This window comes from Jatropha curcas, chromosome 6 (assembly GCF_041381405.1).
Source record: "Jatropha curcas cultivar XTBG-Jc1 chromosome 6, XTBG_Jcur_1.0, whole genome shotgun sequence".
In the NCBI taxonomy this organism is placed as follows: Eukaryota; Viridiplantae; Streptophyta; class Magnoliopsida; order Malpighiales; family Euphorbiaceae; genus Jatropha; species Jatropha curcas.
This window is the reverse complement of record NC_143156.1, coordinates 29,282,612-29,293,937: the sequence shown is the minus strand read 5'-3', so window position 1 is coordinate 29,293,937 and position 11,326 is coordinate 29,282,612. Positions and strand designations below refer to the sequence as shown.

Here is an 11,326-nt window from a genome sequence, read left to right as displayed (position 1 = left end):
ATTAAAAAATTTATGAGTTTCTGCTGATTTTGAGCAGTCACTGGTTGTTTAGATATATTATAGTTTTCAAGTATTACATTTGTCAATCCTTCTCTCTCTTTCTTTGTCTATTCTTTCTCGAGCATTTTGATGTTCAAGTTTGCTTTTTTATTTCAGCTCTCCATTGATTCTGAATCTAGTCTTACAGAATCTTCCAAATTAACCATGAATATTCTAATTAAGTATTAAACATGAGCCTTCTCGCTCTGATTGATGCTGAATTTTTATTAATCAGCAATCAGTGGTCGTGGTTGTGATTGTTTATATGTATAGTTTATAGTTTTGCACTATTATATACAGCCTTGCTTTATTTATTAAGCTGCATCTGCTGTTTTTCAGAAATCAACGAATTCAGTTAATGAAATTGTTTGCAAAATTAAATTGCTTAATTTTGGAGCAAACTTAGATTTTCTTAATTAATGAAATCCTTATTATGCACTGATTTCAACTTTTTCTGTTTATTGGATTTCAATATATAAAAGAAAATAATCAAAAAATGATGGTTATTATACATTCCAAAAGCTTTGGTGAGTCCTATCAACTTCTCAAGTCCTATCAACTTCCTCTTCGCAATGTTCAACTGCTAGGTTGGCTTCTTTTAATGCTGACTAAGTCTTTGTCTTGATTTTTCCAAGTTATTGACTTTTGTTTTTGTACTGTCCTAGTTTTAAATATTCAATAGCGATGGCTACTATAAAGTGTGTAGTTTTTGAAAAGAGAGAGTTTTATTTTTCTATATTTTGTGTTGTTATTTTCTAATCTCTACTATACTATATATATGTATCAAAGATTGTTCCAATATAAGAAGTAATCTAAATAGGATTAAACCTAAACTAGGAAAGACAATATTTACTCTAATTACAAAGATTTCAACACTCTCCTTCAAGTTGGTGCATAGATATTACTCACGCTCAATTTGCAAACTAAAAGATTTCAACATTCCTGATGCTTTAGGACGACTTAAAAATCTTAATTTCTTAGGCCTCGCTTCATGTAAGTTGTCTGGCGTTATCCCTTCTTCAATATTCAATCTTTCTTCAATTACAGATTTGGATATATCAGACAACAATTTTGAAGGATTTCTTCCTGCGGATTTGTTCATCTCTCTTCCAAAACTTCAGTTCGTGGGTTTTGCTTTTAACCAATTTACCGGTCCCATTCCTGATTCAATGTCTAATGATTAAATATTGGAGCGAAACAATTTCACAGGAAAAGTTCCTCCTTTAGAGAGATTAAATATTCAAACGCTTCGTGCTGATCACAATCATCTTGGAAGTGGAGAAGTAGATGATTGGAGATTTCTCTGTTCTTTGACTAATTCCAGCATTTTGCAAAAGTTGAATATCGGCAAAAATAACTTTGGTGGGTCCTTACCTGAGTGCATTGGCAACTTGTCATCCCATCTTGATGAGTTATCTCTATATGAAAACCAATTATCTGGAAGCATTCCAACTAGTATTGGAAATCTGGTCAACTTGTTGGATCTGGATGTGGATGACAACAAACTTTCAGGTATGGTTCCCCAAAGTATTGGGAATCTGCAAAATATAGTGTTTATGATTTTCGATCAAAACAACTTCTTCGGAACTATTCCATCTTCTCTTGGAAACCTCACAAAGTTGAATACACTTTCTTTTGCTGGTAATAAGCTTCAGGGTACTATTCCTTCAATTCTAGCTAATTGCAACTATTTGCAAGAGCTGGATTTTTCTCAAAACAATCTTAGTGGTATCATACCCCCACAAGTTATTGGCCTCTCATCCTAGTCAATTTATGTTAGTTTTGCACAAAACTATTTCACCGGTTCCCTTCCAACAGAAGTAGGCAATTTGAAAGCATTAGGTAGCTTAGATGTATCTGACAACATGTTATCAGGTGAGATACCAAAAAGTCTTGGGAGCTGCACAAGTCTAGAATACCTATACATGAGCGGGAACAGTTTCCAAGGGTCCATTCCTTTGTCTCTTAGTTCATTGAGAGGTCTTCAAGTTTTGAATTTTTCTCACAACAAATTGTCTGAGCAAAATCCTGGATTTTTGGCTAGCTTTAATTCATTGCTCAGTTTGGACTTATCTTTCAATGATTTTGAAGGCATGGTGCCAACTGATGGAGTCTTCAAGAATGCAAGCATAATTACAGTTATGGGAAACAGCAACCTGTGCGGAGGCATACTTGAGTTCCAGTTGCCTGTTTGCCACTTGAAAAGATTGAACAAAAGGAGACTAAAGGTAATCATTGCTACCATAGCAGGAATATCAGGAGCAATTTTGGTGGCATTGTCTTTTCTACTACTTTTGTGGTTTAAAAAGAAAAGACAGAAACCCACTTCACCCAATTCAGAAATTTCTCTTATAGAGCTCCTGAAGGTGTCATATAAAGATCTCCATAAGGCCACTGAAGGGTTCTCATCAGCTAATTTAATTGGTAGTGGCAGTTTTGGATCTGTATATAAAGGAATTATTAATGAAGAACGACAAACAATAGCTGTTAAGGTGCTTAACCTCCAATGCCATGGTGCAGCTAAGAGTTTCATGGCGGAATGTGAAGCATTGAGGAATATCAAACATCGAAATTTGGTCAAGATTGTAACTGCATGTTCAAGTGTGGACTATCAGGGCAATGACTTCAAGGCACTAGTTTATGAGTTCATGGTCAATGGGAGTCTTGAAGAATGGTTGCATCCACATGTTCTAGTAAATAGGATGCATGAGGGGTACAAGATTTTGAATCTAATTCAAAGAGTGAATATTGCAATTGATGTTGCTTCTGCAATTGAGTATCTTCATCATCATTCTGGGACTTCAATAGTCCATTGCGATCTCAAGCCAAGCAATGTGCTTCTCGATGATGCAATGACTGCCCATATTGGTGACTTTGGGCTGGCAAAATTCCTTTCGTATAGCATCCACAATAATTTTTCTAATCAATCAAGTTCTGCTGGATTAAGAGGAACTATTGGTTATGCTCCTCCAGGTAAGCAGTTTTTCCATTCTTTTTTCATCTTAGAAAAATTTCAACTTGATAGGATTAAAATGTGATGTCTAACTTGTAGGGATTGCAGAATATGGACTAGGAAGTGAGGTTTCCAAATAAGGTGATATTTATAGTTATGGCATTCTCTTGTTGGAGATGTTTACGAGAAAGAGGCCTACGGATGGCATGTTTAAAGAAGATTGGAATCTTCATGAATTTGTAATGTCAGCTTTCCCAAATAGAGTGAGTACAATTGTTGATCCAATTCTCATTCAAGAAGGAGGTCAATCAGATGACAAAATTACGATGGAATGTTTAATCTCCATACTTGGAATTGGAATTTCTTATTCAGTTGAAGCACCAACAGACCGGATCGACATCGGTGATGCCACTATAAAGCTTTGTTTGATCAGAGATAAGTTAAAAATCTCCCAAGGAAGAAATGCACGCTTGAGAAATATTACTCATACATAAATGAGAAATAAATAGTATTGTTTGTTAATTAATAGAAGGAAAGTTCCATAAACTGCAGTTGGTTAATTAATATATAGTATTGTTTGGTATGCTTTCTTTCTTCTTGGGTTAATTATATGAGTGTTGATTGCAAAAATTTTCAGTTTAGATACCAAAGGAGTATCTGTATATAGTTTTGGGATACAGAAAAGAGACCAACAGATGACAGTGTTTCAAGATAGTTTATGCTTCACAATTTCTGTAGAACCTTGCCGGAGAAAATGGCTGATACTGTGGATCCAAAACTGCAGCATGGTATAAACAGAGCAAGGACCAACAATAATGCCTGTTTTCTGTGCTCAGTCTTGGGGTTTCATGTTCTATGGAGATACCTGGAGACCGGAGGAAAATAGAAGATGTAGTTATAGAATTACATTTGATAAATAGGCATCTTATGGATTCAAGTTAAGACCTTGTTAATGTTGGTTTAGAAGAGCAGAAAATTAAGGAAGAGAATAAAAATTCTGCAGAGAAGGAAAATTCTACAGATTCTGTAAGTATGGAAAAACAAATATTCACATCTCATTATATTCATTATAGCATAATGAAGACAATTATACTAAAGCTATTAAGGAAGAGAAGGAAAATTCTGCAGATTCTGTAAGTATGGAAAAACAAATATTCACATCTCATTATATTCATTATAGCATAATGAAGACAATTATACTAAAGCTATTCTAAAGTTTATTCACCAACCTTCCATAAGTCAAAGAAGTTTGTTCACCAAACCTACCTAAAAGCAAGGTAGTTCGCCTACTTCTTGACTTGAACAAAGTACAACAAAATCTAAATGACTTTAACAAAATTTCTCCAAAAACTGTCAACAACACTTGCATCAATTTGAGCTTCAAGTGCTGTAGCTGTAACTTTAACACCGCTCCTTGATGCAAGAGTTGAGACAAACACCAAGTCTATTCCTAAGAAATTCAAATCTTGGTTTTTGCAATGCCTTGGTGAAAATATCTGTTGTTTGGTCTTCAGAACTGCAATGAACAATCTGAATTTTATTTTCCTTTTCAGCTTCACGAATTGCAAGATACTTGATTTTTATATGCTTGGTTTTTCCATGGAAGATTGGATTCTTAACCATAGCAAAAATTGATTTGTTGTCACAAAGTATTTTAGTTGGATTCTCTTGATGAAAATTCATAATTATCTTCAACTCCTCCTCCATGACAGCTCTCCACTCAGGCAATTTTAAGGCTTCATCCACCTGAATTAGTTCAAGTGAGACAACATTACATCTGCTGTAAATTTCTTCTAGGGATCTGGTTCCTCTAATTGCATAATCATCTTCATCTAATTCATCTTCATTGTCAACTGGAAGTTCTTGCTCTTGCTGAAAATGATATTGTTCAAGAACTGATTTAGAATTTCTTGGCTCCATTTTACTCCAATCCCATTCACCTTTCCCATCGAATTTGACACTCCTGCTGACATACACCTGTTTAGTAACAGGATTCAAAATTCTGTAGGCTTTGGATTCACTTTTGTAGCCTACTAAAATTCCTTTTTCAGCTCGTTGATCCAATTTCCCTCTTTTTGCATTTGGAATAAATAAATAACATAAGCTTCCAAAGATTTTGAGATGACCTACTGATGGTTTAACTCCAAACCAGCTTTCGAAAGGAATTTTTCCATCAATAGATTTGGTTGGAAGCCGATTTTGAAGATATACAGCAGTGTTTACAGCTTCAGCCCAAAGAACTTTGGGTAGATTTTTCTCAAACAAGAGACATCTTGACATATTCATCACAGATCGATTCTTTCTTTCAATTACACCATTTTGTCGAGGTTGTATAAGCTACTATTAATTGATGGTGAATGTCCGCTTCTTGCAAATATTGCTTGAATTGATTGAATGTAAATTCAGCCCCATTATCAGACCTTAAAATCTTAATTTGGGAGCCAGCTTGATTCTCTACACATTCCATTTCAATATTATGTGTTTGAACTGTAAAGTATGAAGGATTCTATTCAGCTTCAGCTTGCTTCTCAATCTCATCAGGTTTTTCTTGCACTTTCTTGGCATCCATTTTTGCTGCTTCTCCATACTTCAGTTTCTCATTCTCATCATTCTTTTCTTGCACTTTCTTGGCATCCATTTTTGCTGCTTCTCCATTCTTCAGTTTCTCATTCTCATCATTCTTTTCTTGCACTTTCTCCGCATCCATTTTTGCTGCTTCTCCATTCTTCAGTTTCTCATTCTCATCATTCTTTTCCTGCACTTTCTTGGCATCCATTTTTGCTGCTTCTCCATTCTTCAGTTTCTCATTCTCATTAGTCTTTTCTCGCACTTTCTTGGCATCCATTTTTGCTTCTTCTCCATTCTTTAGTTTCTCATTCTCATCAGCCTTTTCTTGCACTTTCTTGGCATCCATTTTTGCTTCTTCTCCATTCTTCAGTTTCTCAATCAAATCTTTATTGTGACATTGAAGGATCTCTGCAACCCAACCGCGGAGTTGCTCAATGGCTGCCTCGTCTATTTGTGACATCAAATACATTGTCACATAATTAATTCAAGAAAACCTAATCCACTCCAAGCAAATTAAATTAAAATAAAAGTAATTAATTAAGTGGCAGAAATAACCAAGTCTTGGGACAGTATGTCCTTGAGGGTGCCTTATAATTAGAGGGCTATCAAAAGCAGTGGCAAGTTCTTCACTAGGCAATCTCAGCCAGTCCTTGGCTCCTATAAAATGGACTGATTTGATCTTCATTATGTCCTTATAGGCAATGTCACATATGCTTGGATCTCTAAACTTTGTTCCTGAAATTGATATGAATAATTTCATAGGTGGATGTTCCTTCAAAACTTTTCCCTGTTTCACCAAATTATGATGTTTTTAGTGGCTAATTATTTAATTAATTGTCTGCCATGTTGTAATTAATTAAGCAAATATATATATATTTATAAAAATTGTCAAATATATTTTAACTGGAAAATTATAAATTACCTGAAGTTGGTAGCCAAGCAGCAGGGCTGAAAGTGTTGCACCCTGGATAAAAAATAATTAATATTGAAGTTTTATTATTAAGATATATAGAATTCAATTATAAATAAATACATTTAAATGAATTCTAGTCTATATTTTTCAATTATACTTCAAACAATAATATCGAACACACTTTTTACCTAAGTGATCAAAGTTAGGTTGAGTTTATGTGGGGGCCTATTGGCTCGGGTTAGTACTTGGATAAAATAAATCTTTCCTGTACATTATAAATTTATAAAATTTAATCTTTTTGCTAATAAAAAAGAAAAAAAAACAATTTTTAGGTGCTGTTCAACAATACTAATTGTTTTAGCTAAATGTTAAGGGAATAATGCTTCATATTTTATTCTCCTATAGCCTTTAAATACTAATATAAACATCATGCTATCAAACAATAAAAAGGAAAAAATACGATTTTATTTCTACATTTGAATTAACTACTTTATCTTTACATTTAAAAAATTACATTATTCTATTCTTGTAGTTTGTCTCTATTAAATGAAATTATTCTTCTGTCTATTACAGATATAAAATAACATAATATGTAGGGACGAAAATATAATTTTTTCTAATAAAAATAACAAAAATGATATTTTGCTTATAGTCAAAACACTAAATATTACTTTAAAGCCTGTTTACGAATATAAATAGAAGCAGGAGAGCAACAGTACATGCCTGAGAGAAGCCGAGCAAACCATCAAAAGGACCTTTAGTTGTGATATATTCACACAAATAAGAAATGCACTTGTCCAGGTTTGTATACTCTGTAAAATCCTGATTAGTGAAACATTTCAGAAACTAATTAATTATGTATCCAAAATTCTAAATAAATGAGAATTTTTTTATCTCTTCCATAAATTATACCTGGTTGTACTGGAACCACTCAAAGTAGGGTGGTGGGAATATGCCATCTATGTCGGATTTGCCTCCAGCAGGGAAAATTCCATTTGGAAAATCCTACATTTTGCGTATAATTCTAAAATACTTATGATGCAAGTTATTTTACAGAAATAAACTGCGTCTAAATTTCAAATTAAATTATATTTTAGTCTTTGAACTTTTAAATTTTATTGAAATTATTGATTTTTAGATAACACAAACTCATAAAAAATATGTAATATGGCAACTATCCAGAGTTCTGACAATTTACAGGGAAAAAAAAAATTAAAAAGAAGAAAATTACATACCAAGTCAAAATGAGCAAGAATAGAAGGATCCCACTTGCTAATTTGCTTTTGCAAAAAGCTTCCACTAGTCCTAAATCCATGGAGGCAAAGTATTTTCATCTTCTTTTCATTCTCCATTCTCATTTCTTTCTACTCTGAAGACCAAAATTGTGGTTTGGTTTGATTTGGTAACTAACCCAAAAATAAATGCCATCTTCTCAGCTGCCAACTTCTCTTGTGGTTTGGTTTGATTTGGTTGGTACAGCACGTGCCACCTCTGTCTGTGCTTCACTTGCAACTTCCAACTGCAGCTCTCTAGTCTTTGTAAGTTATTGTTCAAAAGTTAAGCTCAGGGGTGTGCAAAATTTGATTAAATTCGAAAAATTACGATCGAATCAATCTTGTTTGGTATTTCAATTAATTGACTTAGTTTGGGTTTATAATTTTAGATAATTTCAATTTTTATTTTTTGTTCGACTATAGAAAATAAATGAATTTTACCTAAAAACTGAATTAAAACTATCTAGTTCAATTCAATTTATATATAAAAAAAAAAAAAATTTGATATTCAATTTTTGGATTTAAAATTCAATTTGAAACTAAATTCTAATTTTAAACCCTCCTAAATAAGAGTTTTGGTTATATATATTAAAAATGTTTGATATTATATTTAATTATAATTTATATATAAAAGTGGAATAAAATTAATTTTGTAATAATAATCCAACAAATGGCAAGAAGAAATTTCTTCACCAGTAGCTAGGCATTCAATTAGAATAATTGAAATCAGTATCATTTTCTTGAAAATTCAATTTGGAGTCCAAAGAATCAGACTTGGCCATATTACGGTTCCGGAAACCGGAACCGTCGGTTCGAACCGGCCCGGAACCGGTGAGAACCGGAACCGGGACGAACCGAAATCGGAACCGAAAAAATCCGGTTCGGTTCCGGTTCCAGCAAATAAGGAACCAGAACCGGCGGTTCTAGAGAACCAGTCGGAACTGGACTGGAATCGCCGGTTCTCCGTCCGGTTAGAACCGCCGGTTCGAACCAGTTTGAACCGGCGGTTCTAGCCGTTGTAACTGTCAGAAACTGCAGTTTTTTTTTTTTTTAAATGTGTTGTGAAATGTCTTAATTACCCCTCCCAACAGCCATAAACGGCTACATAACGGCTAGTTTCAAGGGTATTTTTGGAAAAATGAATTTTTGGATTTATTATAAATACCTCATTTTATTTACAAATTCATTACAAAAAAAATCTCAACTCTCTCTACTTACTCTCTCTACAATATACTACTCTCTCTACACTCTCTACTTACTCTCTCTACAATATACTACACTCTACTCTATATTATTCATTTATTCTTGTCTACTCTACAATCTCTCTTATTAAGTAATTATTCTCTCTAATTTTTTTATTCAATTTTCCAAATTATATTTTATTATCATATAATGGCAAGTGGAGGAAACTCAAATTCGGGTAAGGGCAAGGGAAAAATGGGAGAATCATCTATCCCTACAAACGACATCTATGATATGATTTCCGACCAATTTAATTTTGAGGGTTTTTCAAATGAAAATTTGGATATTCCAACTCAAGAATCTGAATTTAATGAGCAATTTCAAGAAGATGAAGAGCAAGAGCAAGAGCAACGAGCAAAAATTATTACAAGAGCAAGACAAAGTTCCGACATATTCTCCATTCATTTTACAAAAAAATTCAAAGGTGAGAAAATGTACGATGTAATTTGCAATTATTGTGGAAAATCTTATAAATTTAAACAAGCGGGCGGCTATGGATCATTTTAGAAGCATTTGGAGACAAAACATCCAACAAAAATAGGAGTTGATCGGTCTCAACAACAAATTTCCGGGAACGCTTCTAACCTTTCTTTATTTAAATATTCTGAAAAAATACAAAAAGAAGAATTAGCAAAAATGATTTCTATGGAACATTTATCTTTTAGTTTTGGTGAAAAAGTAGGTTTTAATAATTATTGTCAAAAAGCTTTAAATCCTTCTGCTAAAAGAGTACCAAGAAATACTATAAAACGAACTATTATTTCTTTATATAATAAAGGAAAAAAAGAGTTAGAGCTTTTATTTTCTCAATTGAAAATTCGTGTTTCAATTTGTTATGATGTTTGGAGTTATCATTGGCAAATGCATTCTTATATGGGTATTACATGTCATTGGATTGATGATGATTGGAAAATTCAAAAAAGAATTATTGGTTTTCGTGTTTTTGATGATAAACATACTGCAAATAATATTTATAGAGTAATTGTTTCAATTTTAGATGAATATAAGTTGACAAAAAAAATTTTTCAATTTCATTTGATAATGCTTCTGCAAATACTAGATCAAATATTGAACTTAAAAAAATTTGTGAACCAAATATTGGTGGTAAATTTTTTTATATAAGATGTGCATGCTATGTTTTAAATTTATGTGTACAAGATGGTTTAAAAATTCTTGATTCTTTTATTTCTCCAATTAAAAAAGCTATTTCATATTTATGTACACATCCCCAAGTGATGAAAAGTTGAGCTAAATTTTGTAAAGAAAATAATAAAAGACCAAAACGTTTTCCAAGGGATGTCCCAACTCGTTGGAATTCAACATATGAATTACTAAACAAGTCTTTTTCTTATAAAAGAATTATTATGGTTTTTTGTTACTAATAATATTGAGGATATTAATTTATATCCACAAAATTGGGAGATTTGTGCAAAAATTTTAGATATTTTAAAAATTTTTAATGACGCTACCTATAAATTTAGTGGGGTTTATTATCTCACATCTAATTTATTTTTACCTATTTGTATTAATATTGTTACTGCACTCCAAGAATTTCAAAATGATGATTTATTAAAAGATTGTATTTTTTCAATGAAAAAAAAAAATGGTTATCTTATTTTAAAAATAAACCACATCTTCATCTTGTTGCTATTGTATTTGATCCTAGATGTAGAATGGATGTTTTATGTGATTATTTGACTATTTATTATGATGTATTAAATCTTGATGTAGAAGATAATGTTAATATAAATGTAGTAATGCATGAAGTTAAACAAAATATTATGCAATTATATAATGAATTTGTTCATGTTTCTAATTCATCTACTTCTGCTTCTACTTCTTCTCAATCTAATATTCCACAATTTTCAACACAAAGGGTAAGTGGTGTTGGTGTTGCTCAACAAGTTTTACTACAAAGACAAAAAAGAACAAGGGAATCCAGTTCTATTTTTGAGTTTGATAATTATCTAACAACTTCTTTTGAGTTTGGTGATGATTATGCAGATACTGATTTTCCAATTTTAGATTAGTGGAGTCGTCACGCAAATACCTTTCCAATTCTTTCTTTACTTGCAAAACAAATTTTAGCAGCTCCGGTCTCCACTGTTGCGGTTGAACAAGCTTTTAGTCAAGGAGGAAACATACTTGATGAAACACGATCTTGTATGACACTCAATTCACTAGAAGCACAAACATGCGTGGATGATTGGACCAAGGACGAACTAAGAGCCCAAGAAAATCCAAAAGAAAATGAAGATTTATTTGATTTATACGATGGGTCCTCAACGGGAACATCAACTGGTGGTGCAAATAGCGATTAAGGTAAAAGGAGTGAAA

At 32.6% G+C, this 11,326-nt stretch overlaps 1 protein-coding gene and 1 pseudogene across 1 annotated transcript; one reads left to right on the top strand and one right to left on the bottom strand.

The window, feature by feature from the left end:
• Positions 1-723: 723 nt before the first annotated feature.
• On the top strand, positions 724-3,533 carry LOC149495901 (uncharacterized; annotated as a pseudogene).
• A 588-nt stretch (positions 3,534-4,121) lies between these two features.
• Positions 4,122-7,854, bottom strand: LOC149495900 (uncharacterized). Its single transcript, XM_089723452.1, has 6 exons — positions 7,709-7,854; positions 7,386-7,478; positions 7,197-7,295; positions 6,483-6,524; positions 6,116-6,347; positions 4,122-6,007 (listed from the first exon to the last, which is right to left on the bottom strand). Exons 1-6 carry the CDS (start codon positions 7,829-7,831, stop codon positions 5,499-5,501), a joined length of 1,098 nt encoding a protein of 365 aa, XP_089579578.1. The 5' UTR covers positions 7,832-7,854; the 3' UTR covers positions 4,122-5,498.
• Positions 7,855-11,326: the final 3,472 nt, after the last annotated feature.

What these genes read in the sequence shown, in the direction of transcription:
- LOC149495900 (XM_089723452.1), bottom strand. Translation starts at nt 7,831, where the DNA reads ATGAGAATGGAGAATGAAAAGAAGATGAAAATACTTTGCCTCCATGGA. An exon ending in GTTTGCTCGGCTTCTCTCAG is followed by an intron (nt 6,525 to 7,196) that starts GCATGTACTGTT and finishes TTTTTTATCCAG; the next exon opens with GGTGCAACACTTTCAGCCCT. An exon ending in TGCTTGGCTACCAACTTCAG is followed by an intron (nt 6,348 to 6,482) that starts GTAATTTATAAT and finishes TTGGTGAAACAG; the next exon opens with GGAAAAGTTTTGAAGGAACA.